Consider the following 26,380-nt stretch of genomic DNA (forward strand, 5'->3'; position numbering starts at 1 on the left):
ACTTCTGGCTACTTACTCGTAAGCCTGTCTTTCTTGTTCCCAGCCTCTTTTGGTGGCATCACCAGCCACTCCGCCTCCCAATCCGGAAACCTGTGAGTTATCCTTAGGGACTGTCCTTTCCTGATCCCACATTCCCTTTTAATTACCAAGTCTAGTTGGTTATCCCCCTTAAATATTTCTCGAGTCCAGTGGTTCTCAAATTTCACGTTCGTCAGAATCACCTGGAGGGCTTGTGAAACATCGTTTACCGGGGGCCACCGCCAGAGTGTCCGACTCAGGAAGTCTGCATTTCTGATGTGCTACCATGTGGTGCTGATGCTGTGGATCCAGGGACCAGGATTTTTTTTTAGTAAATAACTTCACTGAGGTAAAATTTACCCATTTTAAGTGTACAATTCAATAATTTTTCATAATTTGTCAAGTGTGCAACCATCACCATTTTAAATCCAGTTTTAGAACACTGCCATCAACCCAATAAGATCCTTCATGCCATTTACGGTTATCCCATTTCTAACCCCAATCCCAGGAAATCACTAACCTATTTTGTGCCTTAATAGACTTAGCATTTCTGGACATTTCATCTAGATGGAATCGTACAATATGAGTCTTCTGTGTCTGACTTCTTTCACTGGGCATAATGTTCATGAGGTTTATGCGTGTTATAGCGAGTGTCAGTATATTGTTTCTTTTATTGCCAATTAGTGTTCTATTGTGTGGATGTGGAGACCACCCTGTGAGAATCACCGCTCCGGCTCAGCTGTCCGCTGCCCTCGCTCGGGCCCTCACCATCTCTCTCTCTGCACAACTGGTTTTCCGACCTCTTGCTTGGATTGTCCTGCCTCGGCACACAACTTTGACATGTCCAGCAGCAGTGCTTCCAGATGCACATCTGATTGTGTCACTTGCCTGGTTAAACATTCTTCAACATGTGTCTGATGCCATCACTGTCCTGTAACACGAAGCTCCCACTTCTCACCCTGCGACCCTCACCAGAGAGCCTCTCCAGCTTCCCCTCTCCTCACTCCCTGCCTTGAACTTTGTGCTTCAGGAGCACTGAGCTGTTTGTAAACCCTCTCCCTCCCCAAACGTCGTGCTGCTTTCCTCCTCCAGCCCTCGGCTCTAGCTGTCCCTTGGCCTGGAATGTCCCTCTGCCTCCTCCCTTCCTTTGCTTCAGTAATATCTCCTCATCATTTGAGATTTCTCATGGGTACCGCCTTCTCCCAAAGTCCTTCCTACATCCCAGGCTGGGTTGGGACTTCCTATACTTTACTTCCAAAACCCTCTATGCCCTTCCCAATTATTTTACTATAGCACTGTGTTAAAATTATCTGTGTATTTTTTTGACTTGCCCACCAGGCTGTGGGATGTGTGTTATTGCAGCTGGATGCTCTGCACCCAGCCCAGTATCTGCACATAGTAGGTGCTTATTAACTGTTTGTTGAATGAACAAGGCAGGAGCGATTGATGGATGTCCCCAGCACCTCTTCTGCCCTACTTGCTCAGGCCCTGCTGTCAACTGGTACTCTTAAGCTGTTACTGTGCTCAGGCCTTTTAAGGCAATCACTAAGTCTTTCCACATGGGCAAAATAATGCTCTAAAAGGCGACAAGCCAAGTGATTCAGGGCTTTTTGTTTTTTGGCCTCATTATTTTCTGCTTCACACTTAGAACTCTTTTTGGCATAGTGGAAGTTCTGAGGGAAAAGCAGGCACTGGGAAAATTATTGCCCATAAATGACCTGATGTCAGCAACAGCTGATTCCCACTGTGGGCTGCGGGGTGTAGGAGAAGCCACTGGGCAGAGCTAGCCGACAGCACAGGTAACACATGCAGACGATACTACATGATTGACATCTAACCAGATGTCAGCAGCAGGCACGCTGGAGTGCATGTTTGGGGCAAAGTGTGAATGCTGACTCTGTGCAGGCGTGTGACGTGGGAACCCCCACACAGCTGGGCTCAAGGAGTTTGTTTCCTGCGAGAGGACCTCCCCTCCACGCTTCTAACAGATCAAAGGTAATATGCCTGGAAATAATTTCCGTCTTGGTTTGAGAGTTCTGTGGTTAAAAACAAAACTACTTGTTTATAAAGAAAGAAAAACATGACAAGACATCTGGGGGCACAGAGGGAGGGAAAGGAGCAACACAGCATGTTTTAATTTAAACTCAGACTCTGTAAAGAGGGTCTTTCAGGTATATCTAATATCCAGTGAAAGTCTAAATTTTGTAAAGATTTCCTCTTTAGAAATAGAATATTCGGGGCCGGCCTAGTGGCGCCGCGGTTATAAGTTCACACCTTCTGGTTCAGATCCCGGGTGCGGACATGGCACTGCTTGGCAAGCCATGCTGTGGTAGGCGTCCCACGTGTAAAGTGGAGGAAGATGGGCACGGATGTGAGCTCAGGGCCAGTTTTCCTCAGCAAAAAGAGGAGGATTGGCGGCAGATGTTAGCTCAGGGCTAATCTTTCTCAAAAAAAAAAACCCCAAAATACAGTGTTCTTCTATCTCTGTCACAGCTAAACTCAATACTCACTTTCACATTACCACCTAAAAACCATATTTATGACTGCATTTCAAGAACAGATGTTTCTCTTTATGCCTATTATCTGACCACATGCCATGGCTAGGAGTGGACAGACTCAGGTCTGGGGTGTCTCATTCTTTGGAAAAACATCACCATCTTCATTAGCGTCCTTACCACTTACTGAACACCACCTCTTTGCTTTACATATATAATTTCCTTTCACTTAGCAAGTTTGTAAGGTGTGTATTATTATACCCATTTTACAATTGAGAGATTGCTATCAGGTTAGATGACTTGCTGATGGTCAAATAACTAATACTTTTCACTGCGCTTGTTAAAGCTGGAGAGATGCTAACTAATCACGTTAAAGATACTTGACTTTTTGCTTTTTGGAAGAAAGGATTAAAGCAACAGTCATATACATACTTAGATAAATGGTTTCCCCCCTAAAAACCACCTCCTATTTGCATCTTTCTGTAACGGTCACCTGCAGCTACCATTTTCCTGCCTTGCAACCTCAGATAGGTCAAGCAATAGCAAATATTCTATTCAATTATTTTAGTTGCATTGAACTTATTTTGAGCTTTTTATTTCATTGGGTCACTGTATCTGATTTGTCCCAATTCCTGTTATTTCTTAAGCCTTAGGAGTATTTTGTAGAATCAACACCCATCTTATTCTTTTCCCATGGCTACCACATAAATTCTTTGTCCTCAGTTTCTTCATTTGTAAAGTAAAGATAATAGCAAATGCTCCATTAACATCTGTAAGTTAGGGCTAGTAAAAGTATATACCTCATAGGATTTTCTGACCGTTAAGGAGACTAGGCAATGAATAAAGTGCTTATCACAGAGCCTGGCAAATAGCCCCCAGCAAGGGTGCCACAAGTCTAAATGCTTTTCTGTCCAATGCCTAACCACTGGCCACGTGAGTGGCTATGGAACAAATGAGCTGCGTTTAGCCTGAATTGAGATGTGCTGTAGGTATAAAATACATCCTGGATTTCTAAGACTTAAGAAAGACTGTAAAATATCTCAATAACTTCTTATATTGCATGTTAAAATGATAATATTTTGGCTATACTGGTTAAGTAAAATCCATTATTAAATTAATTTCACCTACTTTCTTTTTACTTTTTTAAATTTGCCACTAGAGAATTTAAAGTTAAATACGTGGTTCACATCAGATTTCTATCGGACATGCTGGTGCCTGTGCCTTTCAGTTGTTACCAGTGACCATGACCTATGATTGACTCCACAAAGATAGAAGAGCAATTTTCAGGGTCCCCGGATGTCTCGGGGTGAAGCTGCTCGTCTAGGATCAGCTGTCCCTGCGGGCCTCTGTCCTGCTCTGCTCCTCAGCCTCTCACCACCCCCGCCTGAGCTTCCAGAGATGGAAAATTGAGCCAGAGAAATGGATGTCACTACACGGTTCAGAGGGCTCACACCTGACACGGTGAGGATGTGAGCAGTTTCACTGACGTGTTCTTGTTTAAACTGTTACAAGGGACAGGGGAAGGAAGTGAAAAAAGTGTTTTAGCACATAGAAAATTCTGGGGAACTGTGAAAACCTCATTTTAGATAGTATCAACCAGGAGCTTATGCTTCAGCCTGCCCCTACAGTATTTTATCAAGATAAAATGATGTGGGTGGACCATCTTCCCTGTGGTCCACGGAGCACATCCCCCAGTGATTTCCTCACCCACGGCCAGCTGAGGCAGCGTGCACCCCAGACGCTCAGCAATCGGGCACAGATCTTTCAGCTTGTTTTGCTGTTTCCTCCCTTCTTCACTTACGATTCTTTCCTTCAACCACTGGTAGCACTAGGAATAAGAAGAATATTGACATGTTAATGCCTGCTAAGATTATTAATGCAATAAAATATAAGAATCTTACGGTGAATTTTTGAATCTTCTTGACTCTGACCTTTGTGTGTCCTGGTGACAAGGGCACCTGTGCCTTCACACCAAGAAATATTCCCCATGGTCTCGCTCCTTGTTTATTGGTTCAAAACAGATTGATTTTGACTAATATTCACCATTAAAATCCATCAACATGCACAAAACTTGTTAAAGTGCTAACATATAATCGATTATATCTAGTCCTTGAAGTGGAGGAAATGGCAGTCCTTAGTGCCACAGAAATTTTGGAATGTAGCAAGAACGAAAAAAAAATTTACATTTCACCAAAGTCTGTGATGTTTCCTTTTTGTCAGGAAAGCTGGGCGCCAAGCTTTCTACTTGAAGGCATTATCTTATGTTCTTGTTATAACCATCTGCCTCCCTCTTGTCTTCAGTCTCTCCTCGACTCACGTTCTTACAGTGGGGCTTTATTGTTAGCTTTCTCAGCTCCTTCCCAGAAGCAGACATGGTATAACTGAAAGGCACCACGCACGTGTTTAGATTTTAAAGTGGAGAAAGACTTTCCCAAATGTGTATTACCTTTTGTATAATAATTGAAACTTAAAAAGGCGAGGAAACTCAAAATGGGAAACTTTTCTTGAAAACCTATGAGAGGAGACTGACTCTGATCTGTAGACTATAAAGTGAGCCTCATTTCATAAATATAAGGAGAAAAATCTTTTAGACCTTCTCAATACCCTACTTTCCAGAAGGTTCTGCTCTTACTATGAAATGAGGAATAGACTCTTCCATACAAAGCTGGCACAAGCAGCAACACCCAGAGGAAAAGAAGATTAGTAAGACTCTGTTAGTCTGTTTTAGTGAAAATAATAACAACCACCCCACTGTGTGCAGGGTGGACTTTCTCCGTTTGGATTGGCGACCTAATTGCCACCGGTGCTTCTGCTTTCCCAAAGGCAGCGGATGCTCCAGCCACATGATTTCAATGGGCTGCTGGCTTGTGTTTTTTAAGTATTTTTTCACTAGCGTAAGACAGTATTTCCAAAGAAAAGGGTAACCACATTATGTTTTATTATAACTTTTGGAATGGTTTTGCAGATGAGAAAAAGAGAAAGGTCGAGCTGCCCCAGTTCAGTTCGCCTCCCAGATCTCCAAGGCTTATGGTCTGGCTTCTCACTTGCGAGTTTGCTTAGGGAGACGGCCAAGAGTTGCCCGGCCTCAGCTCTGGGAAAGCTCAGCTTCTTCCAGCAGGAGGGGTGCCAGCGGTGATGAGGTGGACGATCATGAACAACGAGTACTGTGATGGGGGCCCAGCAGCCCTCCTGTCCAGACAACTGGGCGGGGTCCGTCAGAGAGCCCTGAACTTACTTTTGCTGTCCTCAATGGGAAAAACATCACCAGTCCTCACTTGAGTTTCATAACATGTCAGGGGACCAGTATCTCTGAATGTTATTCAAATGAAAAAGAAAAAGAGGTTGAAAACCAAAAGCCAAGTGCTTTTTGAACAATTGCTTTTTATTATAACTGGGAGAGTTCCTGAGGTTTCCATATATACCACACACATAAAGAGAATGGCTGATTTATGCATCAATCTTGTGAAACTCCATTTTTGAAATCTTATGTGCAATGCATTTTTACTCTTAGGATTAGGTTATAAGTTATATGTATGCATATGTGTATGTGTGTGATACACATATTGGGCAACAGACTTCTAAAAGTAACAAACATCAAACATTCTATTTATTGAGTCCCTCTTTCCCCACTCCCTCCACTATAAATCTCATTGTTGCTTTAATCACTGGAAAACATAAACAGGTTAGGGTTTTTAAAAAGTAGATGCATGGTATTTATACTGCTTTCCTCATACCAAAAAAACAAAAGTATTTTGGAAATAAATAGCTTTAACTGCTTTACAAGTGGGAAAATGTTAACTTAGGGAGGAGATGAAGCTTGATTAAAATGTTAATTAAATATGGAAGTGAGCCAATGTCTTTTGTAAGAAAATTGGTGGTGGATGTGATTGTGCACAAAAATAAACCCAGCTTGCTGGCCGTGGGCTATAATCCATGAGTCAAAAGATGACATTTCCATGGGGCTGGCCCGGTGGTGCAGTGGTTAAATGCACACGTTCCGCTTCGGCGGCCTGGGGTTCGCTGGTTTGGATCCCGGGTGCAGACATGGCACTGCTCAGAAGGCCATGCTGTGGCAGTCGTCCTACATATAAAGCAGAGGAAGATGGGCACAGATATTAGCTCAGAGCCAGTCTTCCTCAGCAAAAAGAGGAGGATTGGCGGCAGATGTTAGCTCAGGGCTAATCTTCCTCAAAAAAAAAAAGAAAAAGATGACATTTCCTCTTCCAGCCCTCTTGTATGGCTCACCCCGTTGCACTGCAGTGGTTTGATTACGTGGTGATCTTTCTTTCTAACTAAGTGGAAGGCAGGGATGGCTTCTCGTTTGTCTCAACATCTCCAGTCCTGACACAGTGGTTGGCACAGAGGAGGGGGTGGTGAGGAAGGAGTCCAGGAAATCAGGGCTCCACAGGGTGAAGATAAATCTCTTCAATTTTCAGATTGAGTGTGGACACCCCTCCTAATCCGGTACAATTTTGCTGACTGTCCCATGTGACTCCACGGTGTTTCAGAATTCCCCCTCTCATGTGTCTGTCTCTCTAGCAAGTCCCTGAGTTACTCCCCGAGGGATGAGACTGTCCCATTCCTGCCTGTATCCTCAGCACTCAGCACAGGGCCCAGCACTGAGCAGCTACTCAGTAAATATTCGCCAAGGGAACAATTGGATGAGCTTCTCTCCCCAGGTTAGTGGGCTATTACCTTTATGCATAAGTCATAAAATTGCCTAAATTTTCCTAACGCCTATTTCTTTGCCATCTTCCAATGCTATGACCATTATCTAGGCGACCCCGTTGTATAGGTAATGATACCGGTGTGGGAATAGTCTATGAGACTGGCCCCTAAGCCCTCAGTTGGCTGGTAGTCCTAGATTGGAACCCAGGCAGCAACTATAAAGCCATGGCCAGAATCAGGCACATTTCATCTCTAGACCTTGTTGAGAATAATTTAACATCCAAGATCATTGACTATTTCTATTTAAACACCAAAGGCTTCGGCTCAAAAGAGCAGCAGAGTCTTCACTATTGAGGTTGAAATCTGTGGGCAAAATGCTGGAGCTGAAAACTTTCCCTCTGAAATTACACTATAATGTGCAATACTCTTAGTTTCCTCATGTGCACTCCTGGTGTACTTGCACCGCCCTCTCCCCTGACTTTGACTCATCTAGGTTTGCATGTTTCCTGTGACAGAGGGGTACATAGTTTTGTGATTGCTAACAACAGGGAAGTGCTGCCCATAAATTTCATTGCACTTTTCATTTCTTTTTAAAATTTCTATTTAAAAGCTACACACCTGTCTCTTGATCAGACTTTGTTGATCTTCTGTTATGGCTATTGCATTCATTAAATAGACATTTATTGAGTACCTATTATGTGCCAGGCTCTGTAATGAGTTCATGAGTCAGTTTCAGTTTCTGTGCTAGAGGTATTCACACATCGTCCGGTAACTTGAGAAGTGTTTTGCAGTTGGGGTACCCCCTTCAGTGATCTCCTCAGAAGCCATGTTGGTACTGCCTCCTTTTAGAAAGGTGAGCTGCATTACATGAGCTGATCACAGCATCTTATCCTTTTGGCCACTGTCATGGGTCTAACAGGTTGACACATGACCCAAGCTTGGCCCGTCTTCTCTAGACCGAAGCTGATGAAGAGATCTCTTTTCTCACAGGTTACATGCCTTTAAGGACATAAGCTGCCTAAACGGAGAGACCCATTTGCAGTAGGAGAAAGTGACACCCACATGCAGAGAGAAATAGGGGAGAAGGAGAGTCCTGACAAAGTGTGAGTCTCTGGATGGAGTCGCCCCTGAGGCCATCCCCACTCCATCCTTCCCAAGGAGGGCCTATGTGTCCCCCTTCTTTGATTAAATTAGTTTGAATTAAGTTGTATTGCTTGCAACCAGAGAATTCTAAGACTCTGTAAGAAGTGGTTATGGAATAATGGAGGAAGGCGGAAATAACTCAGTTTTATAAAGTGAGAACGGACTTCACAGAGGTGAAGACAACCAAACTTTGTCTTTCGAGATGAGGAGAGCTTCTACAACAGAATGAAAAGAAGGGCGTTTCTGGGAGGCAAAAGAGAGTACAGTGCATTTGGGTGGAAAATGAAGTAATACGATATGGAGAGAAACAAGAATGGAAAAGTGGGCTCAGGTTATATCCCAAGGGTATTTCCTTGGATGTTTTTCTGTGGGGTTTGGGTTTTGTCCTATAAGCAATGATTGGAAAGTCATTAAAGGATTTGAAGTGGGGTTATGATATGGTCAGTTTTATCTTTTAGAAAGATAGTTGATCACAGTAGCGGGTAGTTGAGAAAAGGGGGAAAAATCAGTCCAGTTGGGAGGTTCCTACAGCAAACCAGGTAAGAAATGACGAGGATGTGAACAAGGGCAGTGCAGGGGATGGACCTGAGAGGGTCAGCATGTGGACTGGAGGATTTGGTGCCCTGCTGGACAAGAGTGAGGGAGGAGAGGAGGCAGTCTGGGATAATGTCTTGGCTGCTGACTGGGTTGACCAGATGGAGGGGTGGAGGAATGTTAACCAAGAAGGAAGGGCAGGTTCTGGGGAGTGAGGAGAGATTCCAGTAGGCATCACTAGTGCCCATGGGACAGCCGTTTGGAGATGCCTGATACATAGGAAGAAGTAGTGGTGTTTAGCTCGGCAGTGAAGCCAGAGCTGATGACACTGATTTAGAAGTCATCATTACTGTGGTAGGCCACATGCAGGCTCCCAGGAACCCTCCCGGGTAATACCACTTTTTACAGGATAGGTATTTTTCACATTGGCTTAATTCGTCCTTCAAATACAGTTCAACATTTACAACAGACACAAAGCATTACCATCTTTATTAGTATAACTTACAACAGCCAATGTGAAACCCCAACCATTTATTCTGTTTTGGGAGAGGTGAAAGTTGCCAACTTATTTATCTGCGTACTTGCCTAAATGTCTATCTTAAAATTTTTTTCTTTACTGTTAGCGTGCTCATTCATTCTTAAAGTTGCCCTGAACTTTGCTTTGTTTTTCCTTTGGTTCCTCTGCTCAAGTGGCTTTTGTAAGTACACACAGATTAGCCTGGAAAACACTCAGGCTGACGACTTAGGAAGGGCGCCCCTGACTGGCCGCCTTTCACATGTTGAGAGCCCTTAATGTTTATTGTTAAGGATGTTTCAGTAGATGGTGAGTTGACTTTATAAAAATTAACAGCAGAAATATTTTCTGAGTTGCTTTTGGGTTTAGCCACCTTCAAATATTTTGCATCTCCTTTTTTTTACTTTCTTCTTTTGTTGGTGCATTTGTGAAAGTTTTTTCAGCTGTTTGTGAGCTTTTCCCAAACAGTGATGGAGGGCAGCCAACCATACACTCCAAATACAGGGTAGCTGCTTTTTCCTCCGCTAAAAGCCTAGGTTTGAAGCAAGACAAAAGTGTGTTTGCGGAGATAAACTGAGACCCAGGGGACCTGGGTTCTAATACCAACTTTCTCCGTTGTGAGTTTATGCTCTTGGATTATTGTCTAATCTCTTTGTGCTCAGTTTCTGCCTCTGGAAAAGGCTTACCCTCTTATAAGGACAGTCTGAGAAGAAATCTCGGCATATATGGAAGTACTTTGAGTTTTTCAGAAAGTCTTTGAAAGATTGCGAGGCACATGCTTACCTACAACTGACCAAAAGCCATCTGTATCTGCTTGTCTTTGTGAGGATCAAAGGAGACGATAAAGACACTTTGCTCCGAGCCTGGCCCGCAGAAGGTGCACAGGACAGTCATCATGGTCAACGCTTCCCTTCCTTCGTCCCCCTCTTCTTGCCTTCCTCCTTTTATACATTCTTCCCTCAGATGCTTTTCATTTTTCCTTGGTGACTTATTCAGACCTGGTTCAGAATAATCTTCAATTTTTCAGAAGCAAGACCATGTTTAATATTTTAGGGTAATTATATTGTGTGATAATGCAAAACTAGAAACAGAACAATGTCACCAGGTTTTAGGAGATATTTCTATTATATCATTTTAGAAAACAAAATGGCTAATAGATTAACTGTTACAGGGGGAAAGGAAAGTGACAGACCCAGATCCTGACAAGGTTCTGACTAGGGAGCCCAGGGCGGTCCCAGCCACACCCGGCAGATGTGGGCAGTGGGCGCATCCTGGAGCGTCCTCTCGCTGACTGCACTGAGGGCGCAAGAGGCCAGGTCAGACTTCTGTGTCCTCAGCGGCCTTTGCCTGGCGTGAATTTGAAACATGCCTCTAGTCTCTCTCCCTTGATTACAGAGTGACTTGTGATTCTAATGTTACTACACATTCTCTCAAGTTTTTAAAAACAGACAAGTTATTAATAAGGAGAGATGTTTGGAGTGCTCTCCAATAAATTATTCATCAAGATGCTCTGGATGGAGGTAACTTTGGGTCACTGACCTTGAACATCTTCATGCTCCAGAGAAGAATGTGAGCTACAGGACTCAGTGGCCAGAGGCCCTCTCTGAACGCCGCCTTGAGCCCCAGGGACAGAGGCTCGGCTCTAATCTGCCTCGCGAACCCTCCTCCCCATGCCCACCCCACACAGTAAAAGCACCAGCCAACCTCAAACTGTGCTCAGCTACAAGTGGTTTGCCCGACATGGATTAAACTTCTATGGCTTAAATTTTGTTTTGTCAAGAAAGGTAAAATTAGATCCTTTTATATAAAACAGTCATTTTATGTTGCGTTAGTTTCAAAGAAGGAATGAAATGCCGTCTTTAATGGAAGAATAAATAATAGTGTAGGGATTTGAGCCCTACGAGTCCAAGCAGGTCACTGGGTATTTCCCGCCAGTCCCCAGAGAAGATTCCCTGCCACCGATTATGAAGGACTGACTGACGCCTGGCTGGGAGGAGAAACCTCTGGAGGGCTCAGGAGCCTGCCAGAGGACACCAGCCAGGGCAAGGCCACGGCCACACTCTGCTGAGCCCGAAGCCACAGGCTGCTGCAGAGCTGTTCCCTTTAATCTTCCTTCCCTCTTCCCAGCCTCGCTCCCGTCCCGACTCTTTCCTAGAAGTGGAGGAAAATACCTTCAGTGAAGCCCTGGAACTTTCAGGCACCCCGTTTCCATATTTTCCTGAGATGATCCCACAGGCAAGAGGAGACCATGTCATTGCTCCAACTCCTACAGAAGAAAAAAACGTAAAAAGTTGCTTGTACAAACCAGGATTAAGTGTGGGGGTGTTTAAATGGACTTGGTTAGTTATGGAAAAACCTGGCCAGATAAATGAGTTAATACCAGCGTACATCTTTTCATTAAAATTTGGGCATTCACAAATTGTGCTTCATTTTTATTAATGAGTTAAAATGTACTGTTGGTTATAGGGAGTGGACCATATACACAAGCCTGAAAATGTGGCTCATCCATGATTTCCTGAAGTCCCCAATTCACATTTCTTTTTATACTTGGACACAAACACTTCTACTTGCACAGAAATTCAGCGCTTCGCTGGTCCACTCGGTTCCCAAATAGTGCCCATCCAGAGCACAGGTATGAGGGCTGGTGCCCAGCCCACGCGGTGGGTGACAGCCATAATAACTGTTGTCATTGTTGGTGTTGAATTCTTTTTTCCTTCTGCCCTTACCCAGCATTTTCTGCTCAGGTGAACCTCTATTTCTTAGGAAGAAAGTTATCTCTGGAAACTGGTTTGGTGAATAAGCCTGAAAATGTGGCTCATTCATGTTTTTCTGATGTCCAGAATTCTTGCATATATGTTGCCTATCTATTTCTTCCCTCTCTTTGAAACCATTATGTCTACCTACACACACACGTCATGCCTGGCTTGTCAGTCGATCTTCAATTCTCCCTGACTCAGTTCCAGGCACAGAGCAGGAGACAGATGTATATGTCTGTAATCTTTTGGAAAGGCACCCTAATCCACTGGGAGATGCATGCTTTGGCTAGAGCAAGCACCTTATGAAAAATGAGTTTATTCACTGTCTCTTCCCTTCGTTCTATGCACATTCTTTGAACCCCTACTGAGTACATGCCAGTCACAATTTACAGCTCTGCTTGGCTTTCATCAGTGGGACCCTGCAGATGCATACAGGCACATTCGATTCTTCTCCAGTCTCTGGAAGGCAGAGTTCTTCCAATCCCTACGTTAATTAGGGACATTAGGAAGGCATTTCATAACACTGTTTCCCGGATCGCTGATGCTCCTATGGTTAAGAATAATCGGTACATTTGATTGTGAAGATTACCTATCTTATGGTAGAGCTCTGGGAGCTGAACCTCCACTTTCTCCCTCTGGAAAAGATGGTACTCAGCTTGTTCACAGACGGGTGGGATCATATTGAACTGTCTTGCTACGGAATAGGCTTCCTAGAGAGAAAGAAGATTGCAAGTGAATTTATACTGAGGAGAAATAAGGCTGCCCTGGGGTTCATACTCATGAAAAATTTTCATTTTAGTGAAATCAGTACAACCAACAAACATGTAGGATGCAAATAATAAGCGAAGTTATGACCATCAGTTTCACTAAGAGCAATACCAAGTGTGGGAATTCTTGATCATTCTTTGGGAGGGTTTGGACTGAGTAAAGTCCAGGGCAAATTAGTCAAAGTGTGAATTGTGGACTGTTATAAAGAAAATGTAGTTTGACTATTTTTAGGTTCCTAAAGAAATAAAACTTAGACTAATATATAGAAATAATCTCTCACTAGCATGTTATAAACAGCATAGTTAATCCAGTTTAAGGAGAAAACTAGAATATTCTCTTCATGTATCCCATATCTCATTGGCTGGGAAATTCACTTTACCCTCTTGCCACCAAAGAACGTGCTGAAACGTGATTCCTATTGGAGACCTGCACCCCCTGTACTGCGAGCTGATGAGATCCAGCCCCCGTATCCATCTCTATAACGATGGATTGATCATGGAATTCCAGAGCCTTAGCGGTTGTGAGGAAAGTTTGCAAAACATCTTGCAATTTACACGTGGTATCTGAGAAACAACAACAGGTGCTCAATGGCCATTTGAAAATAGCGATAAATTTACCATGATCTCCATGGCACTCCACCGCGAGGTTCCCCAGTACATGGCCATCCCTTGGTTTATCACATGCGTCATGGCGCGAACTATTTCTGTGGAAGGCCAAACAGACAGCATTTCCTGAGTTTCTCTACTTTCTCAACTTATGTGGTCTTATTTTCTGCCTAGAATTTAGAAATTTAATGCAATTATTTGTTCGACTAACTTAATTGCTTTGACATTGGTGACAGCATAATAGTCTAACATGAAATATTGATGGTTTGGAGGCTGATGGTACTTTTGGGTAAACAGACTTTCCATTTTCAGTTTGCAGCAAAAATACTAAATGATATTAAAAACATCCTGACCACTTTAGGTTCTTCCTTGACTCTTATTGCTTCGTGGTTCCTGGCCTGAAAAAGAATACAGTATTAACCTCTTTCAGAGCCTGGGGACCTTGCTCCCTAAAGTAAGAAGTGAGAGAAAGCATTTATTTTGACTTTGTAACATGTAAGGTTGTTGAGGATAGCAGGTCTGTCTTTGTGTGTTGGATTTGCTGAGCTGGGCCTCACACAGGGCGGCTGATTAACAGAGATGACTCAACGACAATGTGTTTAGCAGAAAGATAAACATATTAAATGCTGAGCAAACAGCTGAAGCCACAGTGGCTCCCAGCCCACAGTGGCACACCCTGTCCTTGACCACTTTGAACCAAGCTTTATTCTAAGACACCACGTAATGGATTTCACCAGGGCCTGCTCGTGGCCACACCCGGCTACTCACTTGCCTCTTTCAGCCTGACATCATGTTTCCTAAACAGGAAAATGAATCTCTTCCCCAGAAGGGTGGAGCTGAGCTAACCCTCTTGGCACCAGCCAGATGTCATGCAGAACCAGGGAGCACAGAGAGCCTCAAGTCAGTTGAGTGACAAGTCGCAGACACGGTTGGATTTCTTCTGCAAAGCAGGTCAGCTAAGCACCTAGGAGGCCAGGCCATCTGACAGCTTCCAGGGGTTGCAGGCCTCCAGCTTCTCTACGTCCCACTGACACCTGTGGGTAAATGTCCTTCAGAAGAATCAAATCTTTGTCTCAAAGTCGAATGGAGGCAGGTGTATTCTTAATTGTTTCTCAGGGGCAGGCAGTGTCCACACGGCTAGGGGACAGGATTTGGAATGACACAGCAGGGTTAGGGCTAAGCCTGCCTGCTTGTTTGGCTTGTGTAAGCCACTTTAAGTGGCCCTCAGCTTCTTTGTTGGAAGAAGAGAATGCTTTTACTCACCCTTGCCTGCCCAACAGAGGTAGAATTTGGCTTATAAGCAAAATATTTTTCTTTCTTGGAGAAAGACGCCCAAATATTGGATTATTACTCAGAAACTAAAACTATGAAGTTCATTCTCCCTTTATGAAAAAGATGAGGTACGAAAAGTTATATGAAACACTTTTTTCTTTTATTATACAAGTGGAAATGAGTGCCTACGATCAACATTTCTGCAAGTTGGAAGCCATTATTTAAATTTCTGCCCAGAAGTACTCTCTCTCGGACATCTGCATCAGGCCACCAGCTCCGTTTCCTTCACATCCTGTCTCACTCAGGGCTGAGGGCTTCATCCGGTCAACAGTGTTTAGGAAGTGTGTGTGGGGTGCTGGGGGTGTGGTGATGAATCAAGCATGTTGGGAAATGCTGACAAGGTTAACAGAGAATAAACTGAACCCAAGACGCTCCCCCATCTCTACTCTGCAATCAAGTAAGATGAGCAAAGAACACTGTCCAGTGGCCCAGCCACGTGGATGTCACTGAGCCTCGACAAGAGCACTTGAGGTGGAGTGGAGGTTGTGACTCTTCCTGTACCTTCATTCAACACACACAAGCCGAATATTTGCCAGGCACTGTGCCAGTGGCTGGGTTCATCTGTGAATAAAACAGATACAAAGCTTCTGAGCTCAGGGAGTTTGGAGTTGAGTGGAGGAGATGGAGACGTAGACAAGTAAGAATAAAATGTGAAGTGTTGTGAAGAAAACAAATAGGGGGCTGAGATAGGAAATGAGAGGGAAGACCTATTTAGTTAGGTCAGTGTTTAGATCTAAAAAATAAAAAGGAGCATGCCATGTGAAGAACAGGGAAAGCGCATTCTAGGCAGATGGAACAGCATGTATAAAGGCCCTGAGGCAGGTAGAGCTTAGTGAGTTCCAGCAAGCAGAAGGAAGCCATTGTGGCAGCAGCCTAATAAAGAAGGAGGCCAGAGGTACGGGTGAAGTTGGCTGAGCGCAAACCAGTTGTTCATATACTATTCAAAGTTTATTGGGGGGCCCGGCCTGGTGGTGCAGCGGTTAAGTTCGCATGTTCCACTTCTCAGCGGCCCGGGGTTCGCCGGTTCAGATCCCAGGTGTGGACATGGCACTGCTTGGCAAGCCATGCTGTGGTAGGCGTCCCACATATAAAAAGTAGAGGAAGATGGGCACGGATGTTAGCTCAGGGCCAGTCTTTCCCAGCAAAAGGAGGAAGATTGGCAGCAGTTAGCTCAGGGCTAATCTTCCTCAAAAAAAATAAAACTTTAATGGGAAGTCATTAAGATTTCGTAGATAAGGGAATGACAGGGTACAGCTACATTCCACAGCACTGTCTCTGATTTGACTGTGCTGTGAGAGTGGGTGGAGAGCGAGAGGACGCAGGAAGCAGGGAGATCTTTAGGAAGGAATTGTGGTATTCCAGGCAGATGAGGCAGCCTGGAACAGGGTGCTGGTAGTAAAGACAGAGACGTGGATAGACTCCAAATGTATTTTGGTGGTCGACTCCATACGATTTGCAGGTGGACTGGGAGTGGTAGGTAAGGGGCAGGGAGGAGTCAGGCTCCCTCCCAGAGACCTGGCTGTTCCCAGAGGGGAGGAAGGCAGGGAGGAGCGGGTTTGGGGAGGAAAACCAAGAGTTCCTCCTTGGACATGCAAAAAATGGAGATGCCTGTGAGATACGAAGGGGAGATGGGGAGGAGAGAGAGGTGGAGAAGTGACACGGGGAGCAACCTGGGCTGCAGGTAATATATTAATGTCACCAGACTACTGATTGTGCTTAAGTTCGTAGAAGTGGATGAGACTATATAAGGGGAGTCTGCAGAGAGAAAAGAGAGGTTCTCCAAGCCAGCCCCGGCCTTGGAGAGAGGACACTGCAGGCTTCTGGGTCCGCAGCAGCCAGGCGGGCAGGAAGGAGCCCAGGGGCGCGGGAGGCTTCAGAAGCAAGAGCAGGGAGGGCAGCGAGGAGGAGCGTGCCCAGACTGCAACACCGTGAGCACTCGAGGGCACAAAGCGCGTCCACTGGATTGGGCCACGTGTCTGGGAGTCCCAGCAGACCATGAGAAGAGCAGTTTCAGTGTCGGAGGTGCCACGGGACCGAGGCCCGGCTGGAGCAGAGGGAAGAACGCCCGGGTCGGGAAGCCTTTAGAGACAATTGGAGACAACCTGGGCAGACTCGAGTTTGGAAGTGAACGGGGCAGAGAGATAGGGCAGTAGCTGAAGGGTCCTTAGGGCCAAAGGAGAGTTTGATGTTAGAGATGGGAGAGGTAAGAGCAAGCCTGTAAGCCATGGGTAGTGAGCTAGAAAGAGGGAGTTACTCATGATCCGGGCTGGAGGCTTGAGGAAGAAAGGAGACTTTATAAACGAGACAGAGCGAAGCACCTGTGAGGTGCAAAGGTCACTCCACGGAGATGGTGGGACCCAGGGAGGTTTGTAGAGCTCATCATGGGAGGATGAATTCTATTCTCAATAAACCATCATTCAAGTGAAAGAGGCGAGTGTGAGAAGTGAGGAAACGGTGAGAACAAGTCGTTCGGACGGGAAGAGCCTGCGCGGGACACTGCAATGCCCCGGGGACTCCAGTTGCTGGTAATTTCCCGCTCTCTGACTCGCTGGGCTTCTGACTGCACGGAAGGGCTTGGTGGAATGCGGAAAAGAGCACTCAGGAGAAAGCCTGGAGAAACTGCGGGAGGCCCGAGAGGCCCGTCAGAGATTCACGTGGCATGATTTTGACGCATATTGAATTTGTTTATTTTTTTTTAATGTCAGAGAAAAATTCCCCAAGTTGTTCAGCTCTAACAGGAAATCGCCGCCCTGATGGCTGAGGTGGGTTTTTACGCGATTCTACTGTTTAAGACCACTAGGGGGCAGCATTGTCGAAAGAAAAAAATCAACTGAGTCTGGAAGGTGGTGTTCTCCTGGTGTCTGGTGGAAACGCGTTTTCAAAGCATCCTAGTGAGAGCATGGGTTCCGGGTGGGGAAGAGGACAGGAGGAGGGCCACCGAGTGCACTGCCTTCACCTGCCTCTGGGGGAGGACACGCAGAGGAACGTGATTAAACCGGCAGTCCCCGACTGGACTGAAGGAGAAGCCGGAGCCGCAGGGGTTCTCAGCCCGGCCTGCACCTTACGTTCCCTGGGGAGCTTTGAAAACCACGCTATACGGGCTTCAACGAAGTTCTGTTGTATCAGAGTCTCTGGGGTGGGGCCCCGCATCAATACTTTAAAAACTCATCCCAGATAATTCTACTGTGCAGCCAGGGTTTAGAACCACTGTGCCTGCCTACACTGATGGTCCCAAAGTGTGGCCCTGGACCAGCAGCAGGGGCAGCCCCTGGGAACTGGTTAGAAACGCGAATCCTAGGGCCTTACTCCAGACCTACTGAAAGAAAGCAGTCTGTTTACCAGCCCTCCAAGCACTTGTGGCACAGAGTAAAGTTTGAGAACCACTGCTATTCCCAAGTAAGCCATTTCAGGGAGTGTGAACTTCCCCCACATTTCCTCTTCCGCTCTTTCGTCTAATCTAAATGCTTCATACTATAATTCAATCTTTTAGTTATTTGCTTTAGTACATATGCAAATAGTCACCATGACATGCATGCATGTGCACACACACACACACTCTTTGGTATGAATCGGAATTCAATGAAAATGCAGAGGTCCCAGTCCCAGCCCGCTGCACTGAGGCTGGTCCTTTGTATTATTTTCATCAGCTCTCAAAGCTGAAGGTTTGAGAAACACTGTCTAAACTATTGAAGAACTTCGTCAGCCTGTGCCCTCCTTTCCAGGTTGAAATAATCGTTCCGTCAGCTCTCGCTCATTCCCCGTACCCTCAGCCACAGCTGGCCTCTAGAAATGCTGCAGGTCGGTTGTGCCTCTGAGTGGCCCATTTCCCCATTTGTAAAGTGAGGATGATGTTGATCCTGGGAATTCTCGTAAAGCTTACAGCAGATAATGTGTGTAGACCAATTTGTGAATCTAAAAGAGTAACAAACTGAGTAACAAGTAGGCAGGATGTGGCCCTCGTTGTTTCTTCTCAAATAGGCTCAGATTCTAACATTTTAGTTACCAAAAAAAAGGTGACAGTCTTCTTTCAGCAATATAGGTCATCTACAGAGAAACTGAATGATAAAAACAAAAGAAACCTGAGAGATAATCCAGTTCAGTTTCCTCTTACTCCAGATAAGGAAACAGGCTAGGAGTTCATTTTTTAAGGCATAATTAAAAGCTTGTACATTATTAACAATTATAAATATTTCAGATATGCTAACAAAATGCTGAGAGTGAGTACACAAATAAAAATTGTGCTATACAGTGGTCACCTCTTATCCATGGTTTCACTTTCTGTGGTTTCAGTTACCCATGGTCAACTGCAGTCCAAAAATATTAAATGGAAAATTCCAGAAATAAACAATTTCTAAGTTTTAAATTGTGTGCCATGCTGAGCAGCGTGATGAAATCTCACACTGTCTTACTCCATCCTGCCCTGGACATGAATCATCCCTTTGTCCAGTGTGTCCACACTGTACATGCTCCCCGCCTGGTAGTCACTTAGGAGCTGTCTCGGTTATCAGATCAACTGTCACGGTATCACAGTGCTGGTGTTCAAGTCACCCTTATTTTACTTAATAATGGCCTCAAATCGCAAAAGTAATGATGCTGGCAATTCAGATACACCAAAGGGAAGTCGTGAAGTGCTTCCTTTAAGTGAAGAGGTGAACGTTCTTGACTGAATAAGGAAAGGAAAAAAAATTGTATACTGAGGTTGCTGAGATCTGTGGTAACTTTTATTACAGTACGTTGTTGTAATCACTCTATTTTGTTAGTTACTGTTGTTAATCTCTTCCTGTACCTAATTTATAAATTAAACTTTATCACAGGTATGCATGTATAGGAAAAAAACATGGTACATTTAGGGTTCGGTACTACCCACAGTTTCAGGCATCCACTGGGGGGTCTTGGAACGTGTGCCCCAAGGGTAATGGGGGCCTGCTGTAGAGTGGGGCTGTATGTCATCTTGTTCTAGATCTTCCAAGTTCCCTGAAAATATGCATCATACTTTTATAACGTAAGAATGAAAAAAGAAAGACGATTCCCTAACAGGCGGAGGCACCACTTTACGCACTAACGTGTTACGAGTTGACTCACAAATATTAGGTTGAACCAGACGAAAGGCGCATTTTCAGAGGTCAAGAGGGGTTGACTGTTGACAGCGTCATTCGTGTGGTTCAACCTGACTGCCCTCAGATCCTTCCTTTCTCCAGAGGAGAGCAGCATGGTGGAGGCGGGGACGCTGCCAGAGTGCAAGGACTTGGTCTCATCAGAGGAGCTGCAAACACTGGCTGTAACTAAGTCTAGATCTGGGCACAGTTTTTACTCCAAACCAGCTGTTTGTTAGTTATCTAACTTCAGCTGTTTATTTACTTGTTTACCTTCAGAAGCTCGTGGTGGTTTATAATCGTGCCTCTTTGTGGCTCAGAGGTTCCCTCTTGGACCTGTATCAGTCCTGTGGAGAGCACTCTCTCAGGGCTAGCTCAGTGTCTGCAGATAGAGGACTCTTCTTTCCCACAGGAATGGAAACTCACACCATACACGGAGTGAGGCCCTGTTTAGCCTTGGAGGTGTGCTGGCTGTCTGGAGAAAGCCTGGCCCCACCTGCCTTACAGAGCTCACAGCAGGACGCAGGAGACCTTGGTGCTCGTCCCATCACTGTCACTCACTTGGACATGTCCTTCAGCTTTGCTGGATCTCAGTTTCTTCAACACAAACGAGCAGGTTGATCTTAACTGAGCACATAGGCAATCTTCATAATAACTGTTTCAGCGGGTAATATTTTAATCCCCATTTTGTTGATGAAGAACCTGAGGCTCAGAAAGATAGCCGCTTTGTAACAGCTAGATCTTAAGTTAGCACGAGCGAAGCCATCTTAGGAAAGGAAGCAACACTGTAACCAGGACCCTGACTCACTAGTCTGTGTGAATACCTTCTCGCCTGCACGCAGCCTAGGTGACCAAGCACTTCTTGCTTTTACAAAAGACATGACTGCTAGTTCTGTGAGTCTTGCATATGTACATCCTCCAGCTGTGATAAGACAATGACTTTGTTCTCTGAGCTGCCCAGGAACATGACGACCTCCAGAAAGAAAAATCCTGCATTGCTACCCATCATGAATGACAGACGAAAGAGATAACTCGGCGCCTTGCAGTTTGTCACACCGGATGGTCGACATCCCTAAACCCTCTCTTTCCTTGCCCATCTCCCCTCCATAAACTGCCTCAAGGTTCTGTAGGATTGGAAGGTGGTTCTTTCGGACACTAGTCCGCCATCTTCCGATTATGCTAGCTAATTGCATAAATTTTCCTTTCTCAACCACTGGCGTGTTTGCAATTGATTAGCATGCAATTGGGGTGAGCAGAAGGCGCCCCTTTTTGTTAGCTTTCACCTTGGTCAGGTTCTCAGCAGATGCTCTAGAAGGCCACTTCTAGCTTCAAAGTTCTGTGACTGGTCATCTTGGAAGGCTTTGTGCCTCATCCATTGTGGGAGAAGGTGGGTTGGGGACAGAAAAATCACAGAACATTTACTTAATTGATCCTATCGTGTATCTGTGAACATGTGATGTTTTGTGTGTGGTTACATCCATCCCTTTGAATTTAATACGCCGATGACAGTAGTTCAAGATGTGTGTGAATTACTTGGGAAATGTGAGTTGATGACTTTGAAAAAAGAGCCAAAAAAGGGCTTGCGTCTGTGTCTGACCTGTTAGAGCAAGAGTGGTCTTCACCAGATAGTTTACAAGGAATAAACTTTCTGGATCAGAAGAGACCAGATTCAAGAGACTAGAAAGGGAGACGTCACTGAGCCAAGTCACTAAAGCCTCTCCGATCTGGAGAAGTTGAACATTGTTCAAAACTCTGACCCCAGAATGGAGCTTTTTGTCTCCAAGGCCTATGCCCTGTCCTCACCCTGCAGCCCCCCAGAGAAAAGGGTCCCCAAAGGGCACACATCCGCCCTCTCTGCTCTGCATGCGCTGGTTGTCCCTAACCCGAGACAGTTTGAACTGAACCTTCCATATTGCCCAGATGTGATCCCAGAATCTTATTCTGAAATGTGGAATAGGTTACTGAAATGGGACACTTTCAGCCTCACTTTTACCTAAAGTCCAAGGCCCTGAACAAAAATGGTGGTTGGAAAGTACCCCTGGGTTCTGAAGCCTAGGTGGGACTGGTACAAAGGTTCGGCCATCCCTAGCCCAACCCCCAGCAGGCCAGAGTCAGCAGGTACAGGTTGGGGTGTGAGACCATCTGTTTGGACTTGTCTGAGATCTGCAGCTTCTCCCTACGGGCCCCTGGGATGCCTTCCTCCCCCTCCATCTTTCACCTCGTCTCAAACGGAATCAAACTCCAGAAGCTGAAACGCCATTTGCAGAACTTGTAAACAAGAACAACTGTCTGGAGTAAGAGCCTGGACTTGCTGGGGCTTCTCCTGAACAGACAGACACAGGCTGTCCTCGGGACGGCGTGGGCCTTGTTCAGCTCCCCCTACAGAGCGGGAGGCTATGTGATGCTGTATGCTTTTTGTACCATTCCTTCCTCCTCCAGACAGGCACTCTTTCATCCTAGTAAGAGATGAAACTGTTACAAAGCGGCTTTTACACTTAGATAAGAATGGCCAGCGACTGGCCTAAGGCAATGACATAGCATTCTCATCTTTCAAGACTGCTCTGTCCTCGTTATGTCCCTGTAATCCTTTTATCACCGCCCCCAGTCTCTGCAGCTCCTCAGCTATACCACTGCTGCCTGCTGACACTCTCCAAGAAATCATTATGTGGAACATGGCTCATAAAATCACACCTCTTCCTTCAACAGAATCGAAACATGATCTCTACTATTTCCTACTAAAACCTGGTGTTTTAGCAGGAAATCAGTTTGTAATGCCTGTGTTTGGTTGATACTAAACAGTAGTAATTAAAGGTGACAGAGTACAGGGCTGGTCTCGTATGTGCCAAGTTCTATAGGATTTGTGAACAGTGCAATGACTTCCAGTTCACTTAAAAACATTCAAAATGAAAGTAAAGAAACGCATTGGCTTAAGTTTTGACAACAAGGCAACATATGAACAAAGTTAAACAAACAAACAAATCTAAGTGAACTAAAATTCCAGGGTAGTGCAAATTTCCTAGATACCTAAATTATATCTTCATCCGTGAGGCCAAAAGTTGTACCGTCCATGAATTACAGGAAACTGCCCTCTAAGTTAGCATCCTGGGGGCCCTTGACAACATTACTGGTCAATCTTGGAAAAGAGGATTTTTATAGTTTGACATAGGTCTTCTGATGTGGGATAGCTCTCTGACACAAATGAAATCATTAAAATTTGAGAAAGGATTCTCTTTCCTTACATGGCAATTTTTAAAGTTTTGCTCTTGTCAATTAAGCCCCACAAATTTTATCATAGAACATGGCTGTCTCAGTCTTTCTAAGCTGCAAAAATACTATAGACATTTATCAAAAATCCGAAAATCCAATAGCTGGCTGAAACAGCAAACATTCATTTCTCATAGTCTGGAGGCTGGGAAGTCCAAAATAAAGGTCTGGCAGGGGCTGGCCGGGTGGTTACTTTCGTGTGCTTTGCTTTGGCGGCCCCGGGTTTGCCAGTTTGGATCCTGGGCACGGACCGAGCACTGCTCATCACACCATGCTGCGGCAGCATCCTACATAGAAGAACTGGAAGGACTTACAATTAGGATATACAACTATGTACTGGGGCTTTGGGGAGAAAAAAAAAAAAGAGGAAGATTGGCAACAGATGTTAGCTCTGGGCCAATCTTCCTCACCAAAAAAGCATTAAAAAAAGGCACTGGCAGATTTGATGTCTGGTGAGAGCCCCCTTCCTGGTCCCTAGATGGCCATCTTCTCACTGCGTCCTCACATGGCAAAAGGGGTGAGGGAGCTCTGTGGGGGTCTGTGTTATAGGGGCACTAATCCCATTCATGAGGGCTTCACCCTCATGATCTACTCACCTCCCAAAGGCCCCCTCCTGATGCCATCACATTGGGAATTAGATTTCAACATATGAATTTTGGAGGGATGCAAACATTCAGTCTATAGCAATGGTCAAGATAATTTTGGCCTAGAAAATTCTCAAAGCAGGTGTTACCAGTTGCTCATCACCACCATAGCTGACATTCCCATGAACCTGATTTTGAATGACCTGATTTTTCCCAGTGAATGTACCAGGATAAATGATCTACAAAATGTATGCAGAAATAAATAAGGAAGTTAACCTGCCAGGTAGGTTTATTTGATAGAATTAATTTATTCTCATTTTAGAATAGCTAAGTGAAACCTTTCTTTTATATCAGGAACAGTTATGGTAGAGGGTAATTCTGGTGCATGACAATATGACCTAATCAGCAACATAAGGAAAGACATGGTGGACGTTATGGAGACCCCTCATTTAGCTATAACATAGAAGGTCTAAAGATGATGTCTTTGAGAAATTTTAGCCTCTTCCTTTGTGGCCCTTTTGAGCTTTGGGTTGCAGGTTTTCTTACTGAGAAATGAGGACGTATCTAACTTCTTGGAGTATCAATTAGGTGTTTTTTTTTTTTTTTTTTAATAGAGTAAGTTATTGAAAATTCAATTGAAAGTCCTGAAATTATAAAGGAGATTTATCAGCTTTGGTCACTGAAGTGTAGACGTCATATAAGCTTCAGCACTGGTTGTTCCAGCAAGTCATTGGAGACCAGCTTTTGCCTAACTCTGCTACCCCTGGGCTGGTTTCCCTCGCAGCATGAGGCGGCTCTCAGCAGCATCAAGGCCTTGGGCTTCCTTGTCCATACGCACAGGGCGCTCTTGCCTCAGCATGCCAAGACTCCTGAGAGTCGTTCTGATGGGGCTGCTGCGGCCACAGGAACCAGTGACTCTGGCCCAGGGGAAAAAATGGGCTGTTTGGTCTAACACAACCCAGAGCCCACACTGGAACTGAGGTCCAGCAAGGGGAGAGGAAGTGGCCTTCCTCTGGGTCAGGTGGCAGTCTGGGGGGTGTGTCGCCACCCAAATGAAAATCCAGGAAGCCAAGAAAGGAGAGATGACTGCTGGGCAGACAACTAACAATGTCCACATGCCCGGATCACACCCACGGCAGAGGGAAGGGAGACAGCTGACTCTACTGAGCGCCTACTGTGTGCTGGGCTCTGGCCTGGGCGGTTTACCAACACTGTTGGATTGAAGTTTTACTGCAGCCCCGTGAGCTGGTGTTATTACATTTCCATTTTACATTTGGAGAAATTGAGGCTCAGAAAGATTAAAAACTGGATGAAGCCAGGTTTGCACTTTTCCTCTACAACCAGCCCCACCCACGGACCCTCGTACTTAAACAACATGAAGCAAAATCTCGTTGCTTTTCTCTTCACCCATATTTACATATTTCATGCCCGCTCTTTTGGTTTTGCTGTTGGAAGCCCTAGAGGGTTAATATCTCTACCAGCTGAGGAAGCAAGGCTTCGGGCCTGTCAACAGGAAATGAAATACGCAGAACGCTCACTCACGAAGGAGCAGTTTTCCAAACGTTCACTGAGATACTGAAAAATAAATTTAACCAAACCCCACCTGTTCTACATGGCGCCTAATATTTCTATACCCATTATTGGTGCACAGTTATTTTTATACGTGGGAGCATCTGTCATTGCGTTGTAGACATCTGGCTCGAGCCTTGGATTTCTGATTTTTCAAATTGTGGGATGTCATCCTCGTTGGTCGACAGACAGATGTGGAATCTTGACACGTAGCTTCTTCTACTGTTATCCTGTCTGGAGCTTTTTGTTTATACAGCTGTCTGTGTATCAGCTTTTTGGGACAGTCTTTTAACTTTATTTTAAAAGGAATTCTATCTTGTGGCTGAAAGAATAAAGCAAGCAGCTTGGCAGAGAATTGATAAGAGTAAAAGAATATTTATCCTAATGAGATTTTCTACTGGCAAATCCAGTTTTGTGCCGTAAGGGAAGTAATGTCCTGGCTTCTCTCGAAGCGCGGGGCTGGCCTGGCCCATGGCCGCAGGGGAGGTGCCCGAAGGAGCGGAGAGGCCTGGCCGCGGGCTGCCTGCGCTGAGCTGGTGCGGCTCTCGGCTGGAAGGCCACTTGGGACTGGCGTGGTGCAGCAGAATGCTTCCCTCAGCCCTTCGACAGAACCGCCTGGTAGAGAGGAAATACCAACTCTGTTATGTTTCAGAACGAAGTACCTGCTGCTCTGTGTTGAAACGTGAGGCCGCCAGTGTGGCCGGGCTGCTTTCACGGCAGGAGCCCGGGGAGGAGGCAGGCCTGTCCCTGCGTCGCCCAGGGCGCCACTGTCTGGTCCTCGCGTCTGTTTCCCTGTTTCACACACGGCTTCTTGTATCTGGAGGCCTTCCTCTCTTCCTTTGGGACTTTCCTTTCTGTTTCTGAACTTCTTCTCCACCCCGACGCAAAGATGGCTATTCTCCCATGTTTTCTCTGCTAGAACTTTCTGCCAAGGAAGGACTTAGCAAGGTTTTTCATGGGAAGACAGTGCTGCTTAAATGTTTCTACCACATGATGCACTAGAGTGGCCACAAAACCGAATGTTATTAGACAGCTTT

General features: G+C 45.2%; 1 protein-coding gene across 4 annotated transcripts in view; it reads right to left on the bottom strand.

Moving 5' to 3' along the window:
- Nucleotides 1–26,380, bottom strand: part of KCNAB1 (potassium voltage-gated channel subfamily A regulatory beta subunit 1) — a 363,447-nt gene that overhangs the window by 9,298 nt on the left and 327,769 nt on the right. For all 4 annotated transcript variants that reach the window (XM_046659146.1, XM_046659147.1, XM_046659143.1 and 1 more), the window contains exons 9-12: nucleotides 13,514–13,599; nucleotides 12,718–12,838; nucleotides 11,544–11,638; nucleotides 4,221–4,341 (exon numbers count right to left, since the gene is read on the bottom strand). In XM_046659146.1, coding sequence (XP_046515102.1) covers nucleotides 4,221–4,341; nucleotides 11,544–11,638; nucleotides 12,718–12,838; nucleotides 13,514–13,599 — 423 coding nt within the window. The remainder of the gene's footprint in view (nucleotides 1–4,220; nucleotides 4,342–11,543; nucleotides 11,639–12,717; nucleotides 12,839–13,513; nucleotides 13,600–26,380) is intronic.

The sequence above is a fragment of the Equus quagga genome, chromosome 4 (assembly GCF_021613505.1).
Source record: "Equus quagga isolate Etosha38 chromosome 4, UCLA_HA_Equagga_1.0, whole genome shotgun sequence".
Classification (NCBI taxonomy): domain Eukaryota; kingdom Metazoa; phylum Chordata; class Mammalia; order Perissodactyla; family Equidae; genus Equus; species Equus quagga.